The 24,798-nt window shown below is 42.9% G+C and overlaps 3 protein-coding genes across 5 annotated transcripts; 2 read left to right on the top strand and 1 right to left on the bottom strand.

The window, feature by feature from the left end:
- The first annotated feature begins 2,688 nt into the window (after nucleotides 1–2,688).
- On the top strand, nucleotides 2,689–5,584 carry kera (keratocan). Its single transcript, XM_084039290.1, has 3 exons — nucleotides 2,689–2,775; nucleotides 4,228–5,102; nucleotides 5,263–5,584. Exons 2-3 carry the CDS (start codon nucleotides 4,241–4,243, stop codon nucleotides 5,427–5,429), a joined length of 1,029 nt encoding a protein of 342 aa, XP_083895416.1. The 5' UTR covers nucleotides 2,689–2,775; nucleotides 4,228–4,240; the 3' UTR covers nucleotides 5,430–5,584.
- A 2,995-nt stretch (nucleotides 5,585–8,579) lies between these two features.
- On the top strand, nucleotides 8,580–22,221 carry epyc (epiphycan). 2 transcript variants are annotated; one of them, XM_084039216.1, is made up of 10 exons: nucleotides 8,580–8,937; nucleotides 11,672–11,875; nucleotides 16,268–16,439; nucleotides 16,793–17,248; nucleotides 17,530–17,742; nucleotides 18,715–18,825; nucleotides 18,979–19,137; nucleotides 19,235–19,437; nucleotides 19,690–19,785; nucleotides 20,990–22,221. In XM_084039216.1, the coding sequence occupies exons 2-10, from the start codon at nucleotides 11,684–11,686 to the stop codon at nucleotides 21,158–21,160; spliced, it is 1,773 nt and encodes a 590-aa protein (XP_083895342.1). In that variant the 5' UTR covers nucleotides 8,580–8,937; nucleotides 11,672–11,683; the 3' UTR covers nucleotides 21,161–22,221. The 2 variants fall into 2 exon arrangements, with proteins under 2 accessions (XP_083895342.1, XP_083895343.1); XM_084039217.1 differs by lacking the exon at nucleotides 16,793–17,248 and having other exon boundaries at nucleotides 8,586–8,937.
- Nucleotides 22,222–22,240: 19 nt separating this feature from the next.
- On the bottom strand, nucleotides 22,241–24,228 carry LOC311032444 (uncharacterized protein; the record flags this gene model as incomplete). 2 transcript variants are annotated; one of them, XM_084039218.1, is made up of 4 exons in its annotated part: nucleotides 24,080–24,228; nucleotides 23,429–23,522; nucleotides 23,036–23,123; nucleotides 22,241–22,963 (listed from the first exon to the last, which is right to left on the bottom strand). In XM_084039218.1, the coding sequence occupies exons 1-4, from the start codon at nucleotides 24,150–24,152 to the stop codon at nucleotides 22,241–22,243; spliced, it is 978 nt and encodes a 325-aa protein (XP_083895344.1). In that variant the 5' UTR covers nucleotides 24,153–24,228. The 2 variants fall into 2 exon arrangements, with proteins under 2 accessions (XP_083895344.1, XP_083895345.1); XM_084039219.1 differs by lacking the exon at nucleotides 23,429–23,522 and having other exon boundaries at nucleotides 24,080–24,215.
- Nucleotides 24,229–24,798: the final 570 nt, after the last annotated feature.

Below are 24,798 nucleotides of genomic sequence, written 5' to 3'. Positions count from 1 at the left end.
ATCAAGACTGATTGGCTCATTGATTGACTGATGGACACATCCAATCAATTTGCAGTAGTTTTAAAAATCAGGCCTGGAAATGAATGAACCAAGAAAAATCAACTGTGGCTGTTCAAGTTTGGAAATGACAAATGTCTTGGAAAGTCACTTACGCTGCCAAACCTGTTGTTTTTTCTCCACATAATAATTATCCATAAACACAGTTTTCTTTCTCAGCTCTGGATGCAGTAAGCCATGCAAACACTTCCAAATGTTTTAAAGTCATGAAGTGGATTTCAGCAAAGCCATCGACTGGAGCCGATCCGGCAAAAAGAACCCATGCAGCACAAATACAATCCGTTGTATAATTAACATAGCTGGCTCCAACACAAAGCGCCTGGCAGGAAATGAGCATTATCATATTCCTCTGCATGTGTTTCTCCTTAGTGTTTCAGGGAGATGCTAGCCAACATTTGCTTTCAGTTCCATCTTGCGGAGATATGTGAAGCCCTAAATCACCATTTTCCACAGTTGGACTATTGAATTTTAGATCTTGACACACATTATTAACAACTTTTGTGTTGTAATGAGACTGGAACGATAGGCTACTCCGTTTATTTTTTGTTTTTGTGCAAGTCAGTAACTGTTTCTATCAAATCACAACTTATTTCATTTAAATCAAATACAAAGATGCACAGATGCACCCAAACCCTTTATACTGCTGCAATAGTAGTAGAGAGGCTGAATTGAGGTACATTCTTAGTGTGGAGATTACAAGCTGCTGTCCTGTTGCTTAACAGCCTGAGTTGCAAGCCAAGTAACTGTAACTGTCAGTTGCCTGACAGCTAACTGCATTATGCTGAGAGACATGCAAGGACATGTGTCTTCATTAATTGACTATAAGCTCAAAAAGGCATTATATGCCTTTTAATTCAAGAGCAAATATTAGGTTTGTCTGTAAATAAGGAGACCGCTGTCGTTAAAGTCAGGCTGAATAGGCATTTCGGGAGTTTCTAGCTTCCGTACAGTGATGTATTTCCAAGTGAAACAGGATTGGCAGGCAGGACATAACATTCAGAGAAACGTGATTTGATCGTGGTAGTATCTTAGCTGGGATTGGACAAGCTCATGACCTTCTCTACCTCTGTGCAGAAGTTGAAATAGGCTGATGGATGGATGTGATGATATTGTTTTATTTGATTTTTTTGTATAAAAATACAAAGACATAGATTTTTGTAGTTAAATAGGTGCACAATATGAATGGGTCGTGATTTTAAAGTGTTAAAAGGGCACTTGTTTTATTTCAGCTCAGCTCTGTGGTCATCTTAGGACTTTAAAAGATAAAAGGCATGGATAATTGCATGCAATGAAGCAAAATCACCTTAGGCTGACCAGCTAAGCTTGTTAGGACTGTATGCAAACGTGTGCAAACATGCGTCCATTCAACTACAGTCTAATTTGTCTTTGACGTACAGTTCCTATACATGTGCTTTGAACTATCATCTGGACGAGTAACCAATCGCACAAGATTACATCACCGTCAACAAATGCACCTTGGCAAACAGAGGAGGAGCTCTGGTGCGATTGCGTGGCAGATCACGGATAAGTGTTGCTCCTATGCTCACCCAACTCAGCTGGGATTATCCTGCTGCATTCAAGCCTTTGCCGTCATCACTGGAAATTAGCGCAATCTCACACTGGCATGTTGAAAGGTCACCAAGCCTTATGCTGGCAAGCTTGCACAAAAACAATTTGCCTTGGCAAACGTGCAGTGAAATCCCCCCAGATTAAACCTGACCTCTCTCACCATCACCTTTCATGTCTGCAGACAATGTTTTGTACTGAAGTAGAGTGCAACATCAAGCCCGAATAATGTGCCTTCTCTCCCAACAATGTGAACTGAGGGACTCCCCAAAATTCCAATATTTTACCATAAAACACAATAAAAGGGCCTGAGCAACCAGCCCACAGAGGACAGCCCTAGATCCAGCTTCACTGCCGCCTTCGAACTGAAGTTCAACCCTTCAGCTAAACTAAACTGCACTCTTACATCGACACGTTTTTTTTCAGTCGCAGTTATAACAAAACAAAAACAAAAAAAACACTACAAAAGTACATCATTAGGTTTAGACGAAAGTGTTGACACCCCTTGAAGTATTGTTGTGTGGCAATATAAGTCTTGCTGTGACCTTCATATTTTGGTCAGTATTATGGGATGCAACGCATGCCACCACCTCCACATCCAATCTGTTTGAAACAAGGCAGGATGTGCCAAAGGCCTCATCCTCCCAAGTAAAGTCCAAAGAGTCCAAATTCTGTGTCAACAGCAACACACTAAGAGTTCATCATTTGCGCAAAGCAGATTAATGAATACTGATCTGATCGCACCGTGGACGGCAGCAACACAAAATGAGCGCAAAGGGTCAGCGAAGGATACTAAGGGATTTGTGAGTGGAGTTGCATGCAAACCAAAGAAGGAAGGGTTTTACGTGTGGAAGTCATCAGACAAAAAAACAGGTAGGCTTGTATTAGCCCCTTTGCAAGTGGGTCATGTCTCAAGTATTGAAAGGGCTCAGGACACTACACACCAGCATGGGATTGGCCTTTGATCCAGGGAGAACCTCATTGGCCAAGACAAGCTTTGGTGTCATCATGAGTGACAGGTTGGCACAGGTTGAATGAAAAAGCTAGTGGTATAAATACAGGTAGGACAGAGGTACAGCCTCATCGTTTGGACTACGCCTGATAACTTGCGGAAGGAAGGACATAGGCAAGAGGGAACAAATAGAGTTGAAGGTAAGTTGGGGTAAACCTGCTGGGTGAGAGGATTGGTAGTTTGGGGGATGTTTGTCTGGAAACAAGGTGATTGGGTCTTACTTTTATGCTACGGATCATGTTTCTTTTTTATAATTTTCGGTAGACCTGGTATCCCAAAGCCAGGTGTGGGTTTCCAATAATGCTTTTAGAGTGTTTCATTAATTTGCTTTGACCTGAGAAAAGAGAGGGAAAAAATTGTCCAATTCCAAAGTTACAAAGTTATCCAATTCAAGCAAGGAATCATGTCAGAGAGAGAGAGAGAGACAAGTTCAAGTTCGAGGTCATTAAATAAATTTTAAGTGAAAGGAATCAAACATTTAACTCATATTACTGAAAATATGAGCTGCCACTACTTTAAGCTGTCAAATACTTTCAGTTCCTTCTCACTCAATGGGAACATACCCGTTATTGTTGTTTTACATATGGATTTCAATCATGGCCATTTGCTTATTAGTCAATCATCAACAATCTGCCTTTTGGCTCCTACGACGTGACGAGAAGCTTTGACCCTTTTACAGTGAGAAAGCAGGGGCATATCTATCAAAACAGGTGTGGCGGCTTGGTCTTTGATGTGCGTCCATCCATGGAAGAGCTTGGTCTACTCGAAAATGAGTTCCAGACAAACGTGGAGTGCATCAAGAATTTAAACGAGTACCAGATGGCGGCTGGGGGGAATCAAGTAGAGTCTTGAGAGATGGATAGAAGATGGTAGAGCTCACTTCAGATTTTGTGCATTTGACCTCTCGTTTTTTTTGTTTTGCATCTCTGTTGGCATCCCTTGTATCCCACCTTTTGCATCTAACTTCGCCCCTGTCGATGTCTTGTATCAGGTCAGCTGTCCTTTCCCTGACCTTTCCATTTCTAACTCTTCTCATCTCTAGTGGGAAGAATTCAGCTCTCATCAAGTGAATGATTGCATGTGTCATTTCCATGATTGATTGTATCAGCTGTGCAAATGTATGATGATGTGGCATGCTTAGTCGTTGCAATTAAAGCCCAATGAAGGGTGTGCATCTCACAACTGACATGCAAAGTCTTTGAGTCTGATCTTAAAAGGATTGTCCTAATACAATTAAAGTTGACCTGCATCCTGTCTTCGGAGCTTTGCGTGTCATGCTCAGGCAAAGAAATGACCCAGAAAAAGCAGGTTAACCTACTCTGTTGGGCAGCTGCCACTGGAATTGAATTAGTAGTCGAGACGGCAAAATATGCTTGTGGTGGCTAATTTGGGCCAGAGTTTTAATGAGTGCATTCAGTGAATGCTTAGTCAACGGATTCATCCGTATTTGATTCCACATAATTTGCAGGATTCAAAATGTTAATGTCAGATTTCTAGCATATGAAAGGTCTTACTAACACTGATTATGTAGAATCATGAAACACACTACACAGCCATCTATAATATTGTTTTGTCTCCCTTTCACATCATAGGCTGAGCAGCGACATGGCACTTCTCCTGAATCTTCTGTGCACCTTGTTCCTGGTTGGACAAGTTTTCAGCCAGGACATGCCCTATGAGGAATATATGGCCCAGATCCAAGCCTGCCCTAAAGAGTGTCACTGCCCCCCCAACTTCCCCCGTGCTGTCTACTGTGACAATAAAGGCCTGAAGACCATTCCCAACATCCCTCCACACACATGGTATCTCCACCTGCAGAACAATCTAATCGAAGTCCTGCCAGCCAATGCCCTGCGCAACGCCACCCAGCTGCGCTGGCTGAACCTGAGCCGCAACAAAATCACCCGCAAGGGAGTTGAAGAAGGTGTCCTGAGGGCGATGTCTCGCCTGGAACACCTCTACATGGACGACAACCTCTTGTCCACCGTACCATCCCCCCTGCCAGCTAGCCTGGAGCATCTACGTCTCTCACGCAATCGCATCTCCAGGATCCCTGCTGGTGTCTTCGTCGGTCTGGACAAGCTTAACCTTTTGGACCTCCAGGGGAACAAGTTGATGGATGAGGATGTGACCGAGGCCAGCCTGAAGGGTCTGAACAACCTGGTGCAGATCAATCTGGCCAAGAACCAGCTAAGCAACATGCCTCTTGGTTTACCACCCACCACGACCCAGCTTTTCCTCGATGGCAACAACATTGAAAGTATCCCGGCCGCCTACTTCAAAGGTTTGCCCAAAGTGGCATTTCTGAGGCTCAACCACAACAAGCTTGGCAGCAACGGCGTGCCCAAAAATGTCTTCAATGTCACCAGCATTTTGGACTTGCAGCTGTCCCACAACCATCTGACTGAGATTCCCCTCATTTCCTCAGACCTTGAACACCTTCTCCTTGACCACAACAACATCAAAAGTAAGTCCTTAAGCACCTGTTTTTTTTGTCTAATTGTAATAATTAATCTGAGCTGCCGACACATAGCGTTTCTTATATGCATCAATTTAATTGGATTGTTTAACACAGTAGTATCCTGTAATGCTGTTGCAAGTGATTTACTGCCTTTGCATATTTACAGATGTAAGTGGCGACGTCTGTCCTGTTGCCGTCGACGCTGTGGATGACTCCGTCGACAACAGCGTTCCTCGACTGCGCTACCTCAGACTGGATGGCAACGAGATCAAGCCACCGATCCCCAGGGATGTCATCCTGTGCTTCCGTCTGCTGAGGTCCATCGTCATCTAAGGCAAAAAAAAAATCATTAGCATGTTATACGCAAATTCTAATTTCCCACAACTGATGATAATCTGTGAATCTATGCAACAACAATGGTGACACAAGAAATATTTGATTGTTTTGTGAAGCTCAAATGTTTGACGTTCGTTGGCATAAACTTGTTTTATTGCTGTGACTTGGGGAGAAGTTCCTTTCGGTTCCAGAAAACATTGTTTTTTAAGTTAAATAAAAATATTTTTAAAAAGTACAAAATTGACATGGAACTGACAGATAAGAGACTTTATTGACTCTACAATATGTTGAACACTCGTTGTGCCTTATGTAAACAACATGAAAACATCTGCATTTACAATTCAGAATTTGATTATGATTCAGCATGACAGTGATTGATGGATTGGAGAAGAAAATGTGTAAATTGGCATGTTGTCTTTAGCAGGAGGCAAAGCTCATCACTCTTTTTATTTTTTTCCTATTATTTCAGGAAAACCTTTGCTTTACACATGTAGACTTGAAGCCAAATGAATGTCTTGTGTTCTAGCTTTGTTTTTATTTACTTCTCCAAATATGCATATTTACTGTAGGTAATTTATTTTTATTTAATATTTTAGAAAAAAGAATATCCACAGAAAATGTTGCTTAATGTTTTGTATGCAAACGAAATTGTTTTAAAAAAAAAGAAGAATGCCAACACACTTTTTAATTCTGGGCATTATTTTTCTGAATAAACTCAGCAAGATATTTCATTTTAACTGTCTTCAATTTGAATAAAATATCTGAAAATGAACCATGTCCTGGTGCAATTTTGTCTCTTTTTCTCTTTTCTCCAGCATTTAGATTACAGTTGATTGAATGCAACATAAATGTACACATTTAAACAATATGTGTGGTGTGAGGTAGTTGTTCCTTCCTCCAAACTGATTTCAGGATATATTTGATAATAACTTAGAAATCACTGAAAATGCACAAATACAAATAATGTCCAAAATTCTTTAAATAATCCAAAGAAGCAGGTGGAGGTCACAAACCAGACATGCAGGCAAGTCAGGAAGGCAAAGGTGAGGAAGGACAGGCTAACATCATACAACAGGTATGGTGTCGGGCAGGCAAGACCCAACAGGTAACAATCCGGCAGAGTTAGGCAATCTGGGCTGGTATATGAAAGAGTGGTTGATGAGGCTAATGAGAACCAGTTGGGGAAATGAGTGGGGAAGCTCAGGTGGGGGGAATGAGCTGATTGCAGGGCAGGTGAGGGTTAAGGTTAGGGTTCGGGTTCAGGCAGGAGAACCTAGGGGGATAACATGAAATAAAAAATAAAAATCAAGGTGTACTTGTAAAGAGAACTAGTGAATAAATGATCTAAATAAACCAGTAACAGTAGAATCCAGCCCGTGTAGCTATAACACTAATCTCTCTTGAATGATCCTTCTGACCTATGACATTACATTACTTTGAATTAACATGCTCTGCCCAAACATTTGAGGGCTCCAGATGGAGCTAGGTGATATGGCCAAAAAAATCAAATCTGTTTTTCAAGCCTGGGGGCGAAATGAAAAAAATATGACTGAAATATGTGAGATTTGTGAGGGTTTTCCTAGAAAAGAAGAAAAGACCTGCACAAAACAGCCACGCCATCATCATTATGCATGCTCATTCATAACACGCAGGTTACCCCTCGCCTGTAAACAGTGACATGAACAGTTCCTCCACAGTTGCGAACGTAAACATTCCGAATGTGTCTCAGTGTATTTCCTGCTCAAGCTTATGTGAATGACATAAGCTGACAGGAAGTAAACATGGCCCCAAGCTGTTGCCTAGCAATGCAGTTCAATTCTACACGTGCACCTGTCACAGTTCGAGGGCCCGCCATGACTTGAGATGGTGAATGTACAAATCTACCATCTACGTGACTTTTTGACTAAAAATCACATATTTTTTTACATGTCGAATTCATTCTGCATTGTCTAAAAACTAAAATAATTTTATGATAATAATCCCTCTCATCCCCTCAATCACTCCTTCCAGCTACTACCATCAGGCAGACTTAATAACGTACTATTGGCAGTGAAAACATCTACAACCAATCCTTCATCCCCTCTGCACTAGCCATACTGAACAGCACACAATATGTGTGAATGCTTCATATTGTGATGAGCCTTGTCAAAGAAAAAAAATCTGTAACCTTCGTGAAACAGACGATAAAGTATTATCTTATCTTATCGGTCAATTATGAATTATTCAGCAGAGTTGAGTGCAGGACTTCTGAGGCTCTTTGACAATAAACTGCATCACTGTGCATCAATCATTGTGTCAAGATATTTTGGGGCATTCAGTCCTTTGTCTTTTGAGAATGTCTCGCAGGAGAGAAGCCCTGAATGTAAATCTCAGCCTATATGGCAGGTGCAGAAGGATTTCTGGCATTCCCGCTACGTCCTTTTCCCCTCACTCATCAAAAGGTCTAGAGTTACCATGGGAGTGAGAGAGAGGGGCGGGCAGGTCGAGACAACAGTGTGGCCAAAAACAGCCGACAGAGTAAAGCTAGCCAGGAGCATCCTGTGTGTGTGTGTGTGTGTGTGTGTCCCCATTCTTCTTTTCTTTTAACAATGCACACTGAAGACAGTGGATGAGCGTATGTAGCATCTCACACCCACATTGGTGCAGAGCAGCAAAATAATCACTTCCCTCGGGTCTCTGCGGCTCTCTCCCCAGATCAGCTCATTCTCTGTCCGCTCATCTTATAGTATCCCACGACTGAACTCCAATCTGTAGTTAAGGCGGTTTTAGCGTTTAGCAAACGGAGAGAAAAGCAGCTTCAACCAAAAGGGAGGGCAGAGGCCTTCCTCCAAGCGGGGACTTCCTCTCAGCACCATGCTAACAGGGGCTCCTCACAGAGGTCCCATTGTGTACAAGGGCCCCGTGGATCCCCCCCATACATGAAAGCAACACATGCCAGAGTTTCACCTCAGGAAAAGGCGGACAAATATTTCAGTCTGATTGAGCCCCACTCTTAGAAAAATAAAGGATACTCTTGTAAGGGGATAAAAAAGGCATTTGCCATTGAGGGGGGGCTTCGGTCTGTCTTTCTCTGTGCATCGGGTGTCTGTATATGTGTGTGTGTGTGTGTGTGTGTGTGTGTGTGTGTGTGTGTGTGTGTGTGTGTGTGTGTGTGTGTGTGTACGCGTGTGTGGTGTTTGCGCTGGTTGTGCGTGTGGGTGTACGGTGTAGGGTGGGTGCAGTCCGACTGACAAAAAGCAATGTGCTCTGGTCCAATCAGCCTCAGTGCCTACCTTCACACATAAGCGGCAGGGCACTCGGGTCTGCCAGAGACGCACGGACCTACACACACACACACATTCACGCACGCACACACACACACGCACACACCTTTCACACACTTCACACACAGGCACCCTCCCCTCTTCAAGGCACCCTGCGCGACCTCTCACCATTGGCCAAGTCCCGGAGCCCTCAGCATCTCCATCACGGCTGAAGGGACCATTCGGGAAAGCAGGAGACAGAGGTAAGCGTTCTTGGTGCTATCTTCGTGCTTGCTCAATGGCTCTGTAAGACGGGGGGATTAGGCTCGACTTGCCCCTCCAGAAACACTGCTATTCAGGACTTGGCTACTTGGCTAATTGCTTGGTGGCGCAGCTGCTTTATTTCCACTCAGGGATTTGCTTTGGTGGCCGAAAATATGGACCTTTATTGTCGCCCTTTGGCAAACCTAGTGGATGTGTTATGTTGGCTGGTTTGTTTTAAGCTTCAGGAGATGTGATTCAGGAGTCGACAGGTGTCAATTTATTTTTTTTATATATATTGACGACCTTGATGATACTGACTTATTTTGCAGATTTGACAACTGCAGCATTGTAAGGCTTTTGATGCAACATCTAATCAAGCATGCATTCATTTTTACCTCAAGAGATTTTACAAGAGTGGAACTTTTTTTTGTCACTTTTTTTGTCACTTTTTGCTAAAATAAAGCTCTCTCCAATTTCCGAGAATGTGATGAGAATTTTATTCAGTTGATCAAATGTGTATACATTCTGAAGGATGTACATATTTCAAATATATACATTTTTGTCACCTGCTTGATTGAGGATTTTTAAGTTGCGTTAAAAGCCTTTTTTTGCTAAGTGATACAAATGTACCAGTCGCCTGTTTGCTGAGCAACCGGCAGCAAACGGACGTCTGTCAAGTTTGCTTAAAGGTAAAGAAGGGTAGAATCACTGGCTATCAGGAATGCCCAACACGAAGCCAAGCATAACACGGAGGTAGTCTGGAGGCTACACTCATACACACAAACACGGTCTCCACACACTGTACGCTGTGATGGCCTGTATAAGCACACCTCTGTCTCCAGTATAGTCCCTCTTACAGTGTATCCACGCTGGATTTCACAGCCTCGTGACAGAAGGGCCACTTCAGCTGGGATGCTGACCAGTCAGCTCAACTTTTTTGCTCAACAGAGTGCACCCAGTTCATGTTGGACATTTCCAAGAGATAATGGCTTGGATTGGCTTGTATAATTAAGTCTATATCCTTGTGATACCAACAAAGATTTGATTCAGGACTTAAATAGCTGGTGAAGGTTTGTGGGGGTGTTTTATATACATATAAAACATATATATACTGTCCCCATCCCCAAAATAGCAGCAGAGGTTTCTCAATTTTCTCTCTCTGAAAGATAGGTGTGTTAAGACAGTGTGTATCTGTGAGAAGACGTGTCTTTCCAAGTGTGTGTGTGTGTGTGTGTGAGTGTGTGTTTGTGTGTTTGAGCACCCTCACTGCTGAATGAAGGTTTTGCTTGCAGCTGTAACTCACTGCCATCCTGTCCACAAACCTCGGTGGAATTTGGAGTTTGAGTGCTGAGACAGGCAGTGACCGGGCCTCATAAAGGCCCTCTGTAAAGGGCGAGGGGTCGAGTAAGCTTAGGAACTTGTCTCTCTCTCTCTCTCTCTCTCTCTCTCTCTCTCTCTCTCTCTCTCTCTCTCTCTCTCTCTCACTCACTCTCTGTGCCACTCAGTCTTTTTCTCTCTCTCTCTATCTCCATCTAACCCTGAGGGCCAACATCTTGTCCACATCTCTCTCTCTCTCTCTCTCTCTCTCTCTCTCTCTCTCTCTCTCTCTCTCTCTCTCTCTCTCCCTCTCACTCTTCTTCCCTCGCGCTCCGTTTCTCTGCCGTTGCCTGGAGGACTCTCTTTAAACTCGTCTTCGTTCCTTAGATTTCACATCATCCAGCTCACGTGTGGCTACACCTGCTATTAGCGAGTAATGAAATTCCTTTGCCGACAGATGATTCATCCCCAACGCATGACGCCCGTGCTGCCATCTAATGACTTAATGGACATATGATAATCTTATTATTTGCACTTCCCACGAGGGAGTCACATTTATGAATTTGACCAACCTTGTTGGGCTCAGCAGATCCGTTCTGCCGGAGAAATGAGCGACGTTATGAACAGCAGCTATCTGGGTCAGGTCTATGCGCCGAGGCCTGTCTGCTCCCGGTGAACATCATTCACGCTCATTTTAGATTCAAGTAGAAAAGAACTTGTTGTCTGTGACCCAATTGTGCTGCATCTTTCTGCCAAAGCCTTTTTGGTGTAATTTTTTGGGGGGGGGAATAATTGAAGCCAAAAACACAAATTCAAATTGGAAAGGAACCAGCTCTCCTTTTTAAATACATTAAATCCAAAGCTGAAAGTAGATTTCTTAAAAAAAGAAAAAAACGAATTGAGCACTGCAGACTGATGAAAAAGTTCTCATGGTTCCTTATCAGATCACCTCTGACTTCTGACCTTTGACATGAGCCAGCGCTGACTTGAGCCAAGATGGCTGCTCCCTGGAAAATTGAGCCTCTGGCTACAGCGAAGCAAGAGGCCCTCATATTTGGATCCCTCCAGCTGTCTGCACCTCAGTAATGAAATCACTGACCTTAGGGAAGTGACACAATGTCAAGCCCTGGTCTGACTATATGCAGCTATGCAGCCAGTATCATGAAGACATGCCTTGTTGAACATGTGGAACTGTGTTTTAATACATAACTTGCCCTCCATTCGAACAGCAGATGCTTTTGTTCTGTAGTAGTCTAGTACACATGTATCCAAGAAGGTCAGTTTCTGCCTGTTTGTTCCTTTTTTCATTATGTGGGACAAAGGACAAGAGAGTTAACATCCTGTCCTGCGTCTATAAGCGTAAATCTTTGACTGGACGTTCCCCGTTTGACTGTGCATCTCTCTGTCCGTGTCCAGGTGGGATACAGTATGAGGATGCTCGTGCGGCTTGTGTTGGGACTCTTCGTCCTCAAAGCGGCGGTGGCCGGCCCCAGATTTTCCCGACAGGTGGACTTGGACACATACGACGGCGCCAACTATGACGTGGATCTAGATAATTTAAATTTGGAGAACCAGGATATCTACGACTACGAAGATGGGCTGACAATTGATGATCCTCAGGTAAGAAACCGTATCGGTCAAGAGAATGTATTTGTCCCAAACATTCAAATACACTGGCCCTTACGTCTCCTACTGTCATTACAAAGGAAAGCTTGTGTTTTTATCACATTTACATTATTACACTTATCTTTCTTGTATTTGGTCACCTTTAATGGCAGTTCAAGTAAATGAGTTGGTGCAACGTGATTCACGTTTTAATACACGCAGACTGCTGCAACTTCCCAGAAGTCACGGTTTTCTCCATTTACACAAATCACAGCAACAGCGGCGTCAAAGCAAGGTCACCTGGTTCATGAAGCAGACAGGCATCCTGCTGATACCAACTGCGGCCATTTGGATACTGAACAAACTGCTCTTCGGCTTTACGCACTATTGTGGCCAAAGTATTTCACTTTCATACCCTGGCCAGCCCCCATTTAAGTTACATGGAATAAAGTCTCCACATGTTGAATTCTTCTGCATCTGGAGTATGTTTTATGCCCCAATGATGGATATATATTTTTTTATTTACCTACAAAAATCCAAGAAAGAAGCAACTGCACATTTTGCTGTGCATATTTGGAGGTTTTTCCTTTTTTTCAGATTTTTATGGGCATTTTCAGATTTTTATTGACATCCAACCAAGTTCCCAAGGTGCCAAGGTGCTCCTGCAATATATTTTCTATTAGTAACAAGGGGGGAACATTATCCAAAAGTGCTCAAACTCCTGGACTGCTGTGCCCTCTGGGACTCACTATCTGGATGATGGAGTACCGAAGTCGAAGTGCCATGTGGCAAGAAGGCAGGGCACGCTGGGATGGCAAGCTTTTCCTCCCAACTTCATGTTCCCGTTTATACCTCTGTAACAGGGAATTTAGGCCGAGGCTTGTCGAGATGCCGGATCGTCATGAGGCTTCTCCTGAGCCAGCGATTTAATCTGAACCTCATGTTGCTCCCACACCACTGCTGTTATCAAATACCTACCCCCACAACCCACTGCAGATTTAGCAGATACGACAAGATGTAGCAGAACTAAACGACACAAAGCAGTAAACTATTTCCACCGCCGTTGCAAAAAAAAAAGAAGTTCTGCCTATATTTAAAACCGTTGAATTCTGCGGTGCAGTGTTTTACAGCTGAGTGTTGCACACGAGTGCACAGCGGTGTCGGTGCGGGGGGAAAGCTGTAATGTGTTGCAGGGCAATGGCTGTCTGCTTATTAACAAGCCTGGATGTGACACAGCACATTGCATAAGATGTTGTGGGAGCGGAAAGAGGAAAAACTGTAAAAAGTAGTGACTAGAATGTTTCCCATCTTGTTCACTCTGAATAAACACAAAGTTTTCATTGCAGCCTTTCGTGTCGAGAAACATATTGCAACAATCTGTCATGTTGTTTTGTTTTGCACAGTAAAAGGTGAGAGGGCATGACAGATGTTTTTTTTAAGAAGAAGTGAGGATTAAATGGATTTTATTCACTCACACACATCAGATGTCAGGGGAGAAATGGAGCGATGATGACCTCCGTGCCTCTGGAATGCTGACTCTTTACTTTCCACATCCAGCTCTCTGTAGGTATTTGGGTTCTTCCTCCTCAGGGCTTGTCTCATTGGAGAGGAGTTACGGCTCATCTGTGATGCCGATTGTCTTCAGCCTGTTGAATTCAAAAGTCCTTTAATCACAGATTTTAGATTAATTTTGGTGTCATCTTAGTTACATTCAATAAGCTTTTCGTCCTTTTGAGCCAGAATTGTACATCTCTGGTCGGTAATTTTGTGCTGCAGTATTGGGTTGTAATACAGTACATAATAAGCTAAACAAATACAATGTTTCACCCTTATCCAATAATTCATATCATAATCCTTTCTATTTGTATTATATTATTATAGGCTTTTGTTCCTGTGTTGGTCCCAGATATGACTTTGACGTTTGTGTGTTAAATATGAAGCTACAGCCTGTTAGCTTAGCATAGAGAGTGGAAACAGGTGCAACAGCTAGCTAGCTTTGTTCTGTCCAAAATCTGCCTATCAGCATTTCTAAAGACCAGATGTGTCTATTTTTTTATTTTTTATTTTTTTCATGTGTGAAACTTTCTCAATGCCATCTTGGTCAGGACTCATTTGGTAAAGAGAGTCTGAATCTCATATATGGATAAATAAAGGTTCAATCCAAAAATGAATGAACAAACTACATATTATTGTGTAACAGACTTTTAAACATCAAGTACAGACTTGAGGGTCATCGATCCTCTGAATCTCAGCAAGAAAGCGAATAAGAATATTTCCCAAAATGTTGAACTATTCCTTTAAGGGTACAAAGTGCAGATATAATATTAGCATTCTCTCTGAACAGGAGAGCCTCGTAAATGTGTCTCGAAATGTGCCTCAGACTTTGTATGAATTGAATGACATTGGATGGGTGATATCGTGGAGCTCATTTCTTTGCGGTGATCACTTGTTTGTTGTAAAGGAAGCAGCTGGCGAACCAGCATGAGGATTTTGGAGTCTGAAACTGCTCTCACCGTGCTGAATGCGCCTACTGATTGATACACTATACACTACAGCAGCAACACGAATTTGGCATCAGCTTGATGCTCACATTCAGCATCTCTCCCTGTGAATTCTCTATTCCCATGCTGTTTCCAGGGCTTTTTTTTCAGTATTTTTAGTTGCCAGCCTTTCGCCTCTTCTTTCCCCCCCGGGTGTATGTTTGCTTTGGGGAAAGGGGGAAATGAAGGGGAGAACTGCAGCGAGCAAACTCTGCACAACACTTTTCAAAGGCCTACCTTGTTGTATCCCAAACTGTGTCTCTGCCAAGCTTTAAATTTTGACTGGACATCTCTTCATTGCTGCATTTAAAGCCTCTGCAGGACTTTAACTCGGTTATATTTATTGTAACCTCATCACTCAAAGGCTGCACTTTGTTTGCGACCGGATTTATTGTACTGATAAACATTCATTTTTGGCACCTCTTGGCTCACGACACCTGATTACTGTGTCCAAAGTAGCTGAAAGGACTAAAATATGGATTGGTGGAGCTACCATGTGTGTCTTGGTTCCACAAGGACCATTCCCTGTTGGGAGGGTTGAGTCGGCCTCGCTGGGCGTGAGAGTGTCAGGTATTACCTGTGGCGGTGCGTGGGCGTTCATCGCCCTCGTTTGGAAAATGATAGAACTGCAGGGTTTGCTCAAACATCAAAGAGTGACTGCAATGACTGCAAATGCCATTATAATGCCACATAGATATACCTGAAGCTTTTAATGAAGGAACCACAAAGCGCTGCCATTTATAAAGCTTTATTTCCTGACAATAAACACAAAGGCTACTAAGCGCGCTTGGATACAACCTCTGCTCTGACTACTACCAGTTTAGTATACAGCATATAACACTTCTTCCCATGAGATGATTTGAAAGCCTTTCAATACCAAATTTAACGTCTGAGGTTTAAGCAGGATTGAAAATCATCATTTGCTGTCCTCACAGAAAAGCAATTTAACTGATTACATAGAATACAAGAGCTCAAAAGTCTGAAAAGACAGTTATTTTGCACATTCGATGGCAAAATCTCTGTCAGTCTTCTCTTGTTGATATAGGGAGCACATTTCATATACAGATATACAGATATACATTAAAAAAAAGGTTACTCCCTGTTGTCAATTATACTAAAAGATCCACTATAGTGCATCCCAGAGGCTGCATGTGAGCGGTCACCGCACACTTTGCTGCCATCTCGTGGTTCTATCATGGCTCTTTGTTTGGTTCTGTTGGACTGTGTCGCCTCAGATCCTACTATCTCAGTTCTGGAGACTTCTCCAGAAAGACAATCAAACTGACTTGCCTGCCTTGTATTTGTCAAGCCATCCTCTCCTTTCTGTATCCACTTATGATATTAGTTTATTGTTACTTATTATATATTCCCGTTTATGGAGATGGAATGGATGAAAGACACATAGTGGATGGGATTAATACAATACTTATTTATGAAATGATACTTGGTAATAGAGTTTGACTATGAAATGCAGAAGATTTCAAAATCATTATATGCCCATATTAGGTAGTAGGCATATACAGTACATAAACTGTGTTGAATAAAGGAGCTACTTTTCTTATTATGCTCTTGAAATCAGTGGAAGATGTTTTAATGTCTAGACTGTATCATCTGATGCTTCATTATACAGCATGAACTTTTCATTTAGGAATAGAGCGAAATGTCTTGGCCTGTATTTTTCCTTAATACAATAATAGCAGGATAAAGTTAGCTTGCTTAAGAAAAATAGTAATCAGGATCAGCAAACATGGAATAATCACACAGGAGTTTTTCATGTACAGACAAACATTAAATGTCACTTTCTGAGGCTCGATCTCGAGCCAAACTCTCAACCGTTTCTGACTCACTGCTGCCATCTTTCCCTCAGATAGAAATTGGAACACTGGCCCCGCCCGACTATAACTACCCTGTACCCGAGGCCTCGTTGGAAGAGCAAGTAGAGGAGGAAGAGGAGGAGGAAGAGTTGCCCCTCACACCCCAACTGAGCCCTCAGGGTTCAGGGGGATCCGGGGTCCTCATGGGTCCAGACACACAGAAAGGTCTGAAAAAGCACACACCCGTAAAATATAGAGACACGTAAGTCCGCTGGGTTTGAGAGAGGGCCTCGCTCTCCCCGTGGAGTTGTTAAAACAGCGTCACCCATAATGATAAAACGCGTCCACAACGAAGGCACTAATCTGTTGGCTAAACTCATCGTCTGCATCTCCAACAATCATCTTTTCAATGTGCATGTCTTCCATTTAACGAGCTGCTCATGGTTAAATGTGTCTTTTTGTCCAATCACGGTGTCCGTTTGTCAACACTCGACTGCTTAACCTGATCATCATTGTGAACTGATTCATGATCCATTTCATCTGTCTGTTTATTAATACCTAATCTTGTCTCTAACAAGAGGTGGAGCTGCGTCTGACGCCCATTGACATCCTTCATGTGTCCGGGGATTTTGGGGGCTCCGTAGGGTCTGGGGCCTCAGGTGCTTCTGGGGCTTCTGGGTCTGGGGGCTCGGGAGACCTACTGGCCTCCGGTGGCTCCGGGGGTTCTGGTGATATTATCCTGATCTCCGGAGCCTCCGAGGAGCTCCTCGGCTCTGGGGGATCTGGGGAGTTCTTGGTATCCGGGGATCTGTTGATATCCGGGGATCTCTCGGGATCCGGGGATATTTCTGGAGCCTCCGGGGACTTTGGCTCTGGGATTTCCATTGAATTCCCCCTGGGCTCTGGAGGGTCTGGGGACCAGTCTGGTTCTGGGTTCTCTGGAGATCTCTTGATCTCAGGGGCCTCTGGAAGCTCTGGGGTTTCTGGGGACTCTGATGAGTCTGGTGACTCAGGGATAACGTTGTTATCTGGAGGTTAGTAGATGCCTGTAATCGAGGCTTGTGAAGAAATAACCTGCATATGTGATTCATGTTGATTTGCTGTCTTATTCCATTTAACTGCGTCCTTTTTTTAAATGTAGTTAAATGTTGATTTTGCTTTATAATCATACTTATTTGTTTGTGTTTCTCATAATCAATGTTCTCCTAACATGCTGAGTGTGATTGACTGGTTAATGGGTTGATTGATTGTCCATCTCACTCTCCAACCCTCCCTAATGTCGCGTCTCCTAACCCCAACCCTTGGCTCTAACAAGAGGAGGAGCTGCCCCTCATTCCTGAGACTACCCCTAGCGAGGCATCGGGTGCTTCAGGGGAGTTCTCAGGAGCTTCGGGAACCTCAGGGGCCTCCGGGGATCTCGGAGTCTCCGGAGACTTAGGGTTCTCAGGATCCTCTGGGGCTTCTGGTGTCTCTGGCTCTGGAGACCCAGAAGTCACTGAGGTAACTCTGGTCCCTGACATTGATAAAGGTCAGTATCCAATCTGGACGTGTGTGAGATTTGTTAAAGGCGGGGTAAAAGCTGGCCTTTACACATAAAAAACAGACCAAAAAAACAAGGTGCCAGTGCCGATGCTGGACCAGGCAGCCAATGAATCTTTTTCATCTTCTCCTCTTTTAATATCGCAGCTAGCTTGGTTGGAGACCAGGTTTGTTTGCAGAAGAACAAAGAGACTGCTAGCGAGCTAACACCGACCTAAACCTCCAGTGGCCATTCTTAGTACTGCAATGAAAAATATCTTCTATGGCCCAAAACGCATTTCCCCCATAGACCGCCATTATAAAACATGTTTATAAAACCTTCCCAGAGCCTAGAAAAGCCTCAGAAACCACCCCAGAGGCTAGGGGTCTTTATTGTTGAGTCCACTATCCAGTTCCTGTAATACATCCATGATGTGAACCTTGCATGATTTTGCATACTCAAACAAATCATTTCAAAAGAAACATTGAAAGTAAACATGTTTGTTTACAAGAAACTTCTTTGGAAACACTTCCAAAGAAGTTTGTCGTGTATTGCGGCGTAAGATTTATTGTGGGAACTGGCTCCAGCACCGGCACCTAGTCTGCAGAAAAGTCTTGGTAGTGTCACTCGAAGCAACGATTTGAGTTATTCACTGCAGGAACTATTTCCACATGAATGTTCATGCCACATCCATTGTGGTCTGTCTCGCCAAGAGGCAGAAAAGACAAAGAGTTATTTGAACTGGCTCCACTAAAAGTTGTTGTTTTTCTTTGCTAACAAGCACATTGTTACTTGTCGTGTTAACACCAAAAATGCCATTTTCATTTAACTTGCGTCCATCAGTTAAATGCCATAAACACTTTAAACGCTGCTATTCATACTGTGTGTGTAACTACTCACTGCGGCAAACAGTGGGCTGCTGACTGCCAGACGTGCTGATCTAACCTGTTTCTTTTAACACCTAATCTTGTCTCTAACAAGAGGAGGGGCTGCTTCCGGTAACACCGGAAACCCCTCAGGAGGGTACTGGCGGTGTAGAAGGGTCAGTGAGCTCTGGTGAACCTGACGAGCCTGATGAGCCTGACACGAGAGGTCAGTATTTATTCCAAGCCATTCAGAGAAGGATGGTGGAACGCGCAAACTCTGAATTTTTACCGACTTTGTCCCGTGGCTTTGTAAAGACTGATTCCATTACCAACCAGCTGTTCTACCTCTTACTTTTTCCCTCTTCTTCCCCTCCTCCAGGTATGCCCACTTGCCTTCTGTGCACGTGCCTCGGTGGTTCGGTCTACTGCGATGACTTGAAGCTGACTAGCGTCCCACCTCTCCCCAAAGACACCACTCACTTCTACGCCCGCTACAACAGAATCACCAAGATCAACAAGTCCGACTTCGCCTTCATGAGTACGCCTGACTGAAAAACGTAGAAGCATCAGAGCGGATGCAGATCAGGGACAAATATACAGTTGACATCTTGGTGCTTTTTCTCGCCTTCTTCCAGACAAACTGAAGAGGATCGACTTGACCGCCAACGAGATAGCGTCCGTTGATGACAGAGCGTTTATGGGTCTGCCCGAGCTGGAGGAGCTGGTGATTCGAGAAAATCACATCTCACAGCTGCCTGCTCTCCCGGAGACCATGAGCCTGATCGATGGCAGCCACAACAACATCGGCAGCAAGGGTGTTCACAGAGAGGCGTTCAAAGTACGTACACCTGCCATTCCAAGCATGCTGTCACACCTTCAGCCCAATGAAGGCAGATATATCTATGTATCACATGTATATTTGCACAATATCTTGAAGTGCTTATCTGCAAAGATAACATTTTTGTATAGAAAATCAAAAGCACTGATAAAACAATGATGTATTGTCAACATTACCTTAAAATGTGTTGGGCACTTCCTGTGTTTCTCGAGGCCTGATAACGACTTGGATCTTTTTTCTCCTCGTATCCAGGACATGACGAGCCTGCTGTACCTGTACCTAACGGACAACCACCTTGACTACATCCCCGTGCCTCTCCCAGACAGCCTGCGATCTCTACACCTACAGGTACGTCTGTTACGTCATGTCACATCACTGCACACTAATAGTCCACTATTCATCCGAATATGACAATATTCCAAATTTGATATGGCTCATATAACATCATATCCCTTATCAGGCCTTGTTCCTAGTGTAACATTATAAAGATCACGTTTTTTAGCGGGTAAGGGTTGTTTTACTGATATTATTTTAGGAGCATCCTGACATCTATATAGCATTTTTGCATCTCAAATGTGTTTGTTTGTTTTTTTTAAACCCAGTTTGCAACACACGGCCTCTCCTCTGCTGCAGTTATGTGCATCTGATGTTAATTTTCATAGCTGTAAAAAAAATAGCTTGGAGGACAGTTTTGCAAAACAGAACGATGTGGAGCAAAGGAGGATAATATATATAAAGGGTGCGTTTAACTTAATTCAGAGAATCAGTGTAATATTAATTTTCATTATCCAACGTAATCAGCTTAGTCTGAATAATATCTTTTTGAGAATATGGGCAAAACTGATTTCAAACAAAGTCACTAAATGGATCTGTTTAGTTGTAATTTGATATAAATGTAACTGTGAAGGAAATCTGGAATAATATTAAAGGTGCTTTTCCTACCTACATGGGTGTTTTCACTTTGGTCTGATTAGATCTCTGCTCATGTGGATGTGGGCGGGGCTACGCTGAAATTGCACAATGTGGAAAGTAATTGATAACACCTGTGTGGGAGGGGCTTGGCCATGTGCGTGGCCTTTAAGTAGCTAACTCAAATGGAGGAATCCTTCGAGGTATCTGCTCATGTCACTGAACAGCTCATAAAACAATATGGATTCATGACTCCCCTCCAAAATAATAAAACCCTGAAACCCTGAGAGTGGAATTGGGTTATTGTTTTATCCAACACTGGCATCCAATAGTATTGAATTAAATTTAAAAATCTACACCATGCACCTTGGAAGTACTTGAAGACAAGTAATGCTGACAGTCTGCTTCAACAAAGACTTTACATTTCAGAATTAAGATGTGGCATTCAAAGCACTGAACCTGAAGTTTTACCAGATACATGAAGAAATCCAGATATTCTTACTTGGAACCAGTTCCAAACTGCATAACTTTTCAAAAGAAAATGCTGCGAAAACCCTACATGCATCTATAATAATCCAAGTTCTCGTATATGCATCTTATGCAAAATATTATTCATTAAGCATCCCCCTATCTTCTATTGCAGCGTAACAATATTCAAACGATGCACGAGGACACGTTCTGCAACCTGAAAGATTTCAACTACATCAGGAACGCACTGGAGGACATCCGTCTGGACGGCAACCCCATCAACCTCAGCAGGACCCCGCAGGCCTACGTCTGCCTGCCCCGCATACCCATCGGGGATCTCATCTAACCACACAGACACATATACCTACACTCTTGCACACTGACTCCCACGAATACAACCACACGCACACACCTTTGTACATATTGACACACGCAGACATGCACACCATTTATCACTCCTCAAGCCATCCATTAATTACAATCACAAACCGATGCGCATGCTGCTGACATAGACTATGGATCAATAAAACTCTGTGTGGAAATTTACCGTATGTCCTGTAAACATCCACAAACACAAGTTATGAGTCAGATTCTGGTGAAACACTGCCCTACTTCTTCCTGTTGTTCACACCTATTAAAACACACATGCAAACACACACACACACGCAAACACACACACACACACGCAAACACACACACACAGACTTTCTCAAAAGCCAAGCTGTTCCGCAACTTGATTAAAGAGAAAAAGATATGTGGCATTCAGAGAAATCAGTTTATTAAAAACCCCTCAGATGGCATGTATGTGTCTGTTTAGTGTCAGTGTTCATGACTGGCAAATAAAAAAATAAAAAACACACACAACCAGTAATATTGTTTAAATATGTTTGTTTTGTAAAAATAAAAATAATATTAATATTAATGACAAATCTAACACTTTTGGAAATGTATACTAGCATAAACTTATTGAAGCTGGAGCTTAATGAAGAGGTAATTTGAGTATCTAATGCAATAAAAGACGCATTTAAACACAATCACTTGTTGTAAAGTCTGTACTGTAATATAAAAATATATATTCTGAAAAAAGATTTTTTACATGAACTGCAATATTTGGTATATTACATTTCAAAAAGTGATGTTTTATCCGTGCGCAATAGCTAATACCAAAGACTCTGATGTCTAGAGTCGATCAAATAAGGACTATTGTTTGATTTGGGAGGGCGGGGGTTATGGATTTTGATTGTGGATGGGGTTAAGAATAATGCTAATAGCTTGCTATTGTGTGCTCTGTATGGAATAACCACAAGTGAATAAAGTTGTTTTGAAGACCTCTCCAAACTAGGAGTGGCTCAACGTGTTCATTGACACCTTGTAGGTGGAGTATGTGCATTTTGAATTACAGCTGAAAGCCGCTCAGAAATACGAATCAAAAGTTTTCAATTAGTTTTTCAAACAAATTGAGGAACTGCTCCTTCCTGTCCGTGAGATCCGAGTCTTTCGCCTTGCTGCTGTCTTCTGTAACCTCCTCAGTCCTTTCTTTGGTTGCAGAAAGTCTGTCCAGCCTAGTTCTTTCTCGCTCCAGAGCCAGCCGGCCCCTGTTCACAGCATCTCTGTCCTTCTCCACCACCGCCCTCTCCCTCTCAATCAGTGCCTTTTCTCTCTCTATTGTGGCCCTCTCTCTCTCCAGGGAGGCTCGCTCTCGGTCCACGGCGGCGACCTCCCTATCCAGCGCCGCTCTCTCCCTGTCCAGTACCAGCCGCTCCCTCTCCATCACCTGTTTCTCCCTCTCCATCACCTGTTTCTCCCTCTCCATCACCTGTCTTTCGCTATCCATCCTGTCCCTCCCGCGCTCCATCTCTTGCATGGCGCGGTGTATCTCCTGGCTTCCCTCATCCGCAGCGTCCTCGTCCTCATCACCGTTCAGGGAAACCTCAATCTCTGGTCCCCCCGATATTGAAGTCGCAGGGGAGTGTGTCGCCATGGATACCTTCCTCTTCTTGGGTTTTGGTGGGAAATTGCAGTCGGTGGGGAAGGCCTTGAGGATGGGGGCGCTGCCTTCCAGATGACCCTCCATGGCATCGTCCATCAGCTTGAAATAAGGCCACGTTTCAGGGAACACCTTCATTCCATCTGGAGGGTTCTTTAGCCCCTGAGGAGGAAGAGAGAACAATGAATTGTCGTAACTGATGATAAATCTAAAGTGTGTTTTTTTTTAATGTACCTTGTATCTCTTCTTCATGTTCTCCCATTTTTTCGATGCTTGACTGTGGGTCATCTTGTGTTGAAAGCCCATATGTTTCAGGATGGCCCTGAAAATATAATCACACAAAAGCTGAAAGACCTGAAACAATTGGCAGATTTACCAATGCGGTCAATCGACAGAAAAGTTTGTCAACTAATGATCATGCATTGATTGTCAGCCATTGCTTTAAAGTAGAAATGCCTGGTTTCAACTACTCAAGTGTGAATATTAAAATACATTTTGAATTATCTAATTTTATAGCGTCTCAGTGTAAATCTCTTTAGGTACCTCCCATTCATGGATCTACATATATTTTTTTTTTATTATTTTTCATACAGTAATGTCTTTCAGAGCTTTAACTTTCTGGCATACCTCCACGCCCACATGGAAGTATTTCTTCTCCCAGAGAAGAGGTAATTATTTGAAACCCTCAGCTTCACAAAATCTTCGATTTCCTTTGCACTCACTAAAGGGGAGAGAGAGGAAGAAATTAGTTGTAAATGGTGTAAAAAATGACTACCGATCCACAAATCTCCACTCGAATTAAACATAAATACTTACTAAAATGGCATTCAAAGCTGGTTATTAGGCTGTATGACATTCATTACTGGTTATTAAGCTGTATGCTGTGCAATTCAGCCTATAATTACATATTTTGTTCAGGAACTCATTTTTGTATAATTACAAAAAGGTGTACAGAAAACTTGAGACACTTCCCTATTTTTATTTCAGGTGAATAATTATCACCCTCATATCCTGTAACCTGCTCAGCTTTTTAGATGAACTTTGCAACAGGTGTCTCATTAGAAGTGTATTACTAAGTCTGGTGTGTTGTTGTCTTAAATACAAAAAAATACAACCCACTTCACCGGTGGAGGCCGGCTGAAGATGTGCGCTAGCTACATCCACTTGTTTACTTTCGCCGTGGAGCCAACTCGCTAGTTTGCTAGGTGCCCAAGTTAGCTCAAGTACGGTTAGCTAGCTTGATTTAAAAACATGACATTTCTTGCTGCCTGTACTCACTTTTGTACGTGAACTCCACGGGGCTGACTTTGTCATAGGTAGTGCTCGTGTACGCGTGGTCGTTGATTTCCATGTTTCCCTAGTCTCTGTTCTTCGTTTTAACCTTTTTATCAAGTGCCCTTCGCAAGAAAAGACTACTCGTTCCTCCTTCCGAGGGACCCTAGCTTCTTCTTCACTTGCTTTGTAACAGGAGCGCTTGAGAAATGGCGCTGCAGACGGGGAGGCGGCAATGGCCGAATCAGCTCTCTATCGCCACCCCGCGGTGTGGAGGTTAAGCGCACTAGAAAATAATATTCCAATGTGTATTTTGTGTACTCCACTCTGTTGATATAAATATATTAGTCATACAGCTGACTATTCATGTGTTTATATATGTATTAACTAACGTAGTGTTTAAATTACCTAAACAATAATGAAGCTCTCCACTTACACTTGCAATAATCACCGTTATATATAGTTCACAATAATATGAATATTCATACAAACGTTGTATTTTGTCCATTTGAATACATGCATATCTATATTTATTTTTACCTATATACGGATATATTTTGTTTACTTCGCTCTGTGTTTTTGGGATCAGATGTCTAATAATATTAGTATATTTTCTGTTATTAGTGGTGCCTTCATTATACCACCCCTTTGTTAATATTGTATTTGTACTTTCAAGATAGAGCTGTTACGCTGATTCACTGCAGCAGGCAGGACCACCCTCTTGG

The sequence above is a fragment of the Eutrigla gurnardus genome (assembly GCF_963514095.1).
Source record: "Eutrigla gurnardus genome assembly, chromosome: 21".
Classification (NCBI taxonomy): domain Eukaryota; kingdom Metazoa; phylum Chordata; class Actinopteri; order Perciformes; family Triglidae; genus Eutrigla; species Eutrigla gurnardus.
The sequence above is the reverse complement of the archived record's forward strand: the minus strand, read 5'-3'. Positions and strand labels throughout refer to the sequence as shown.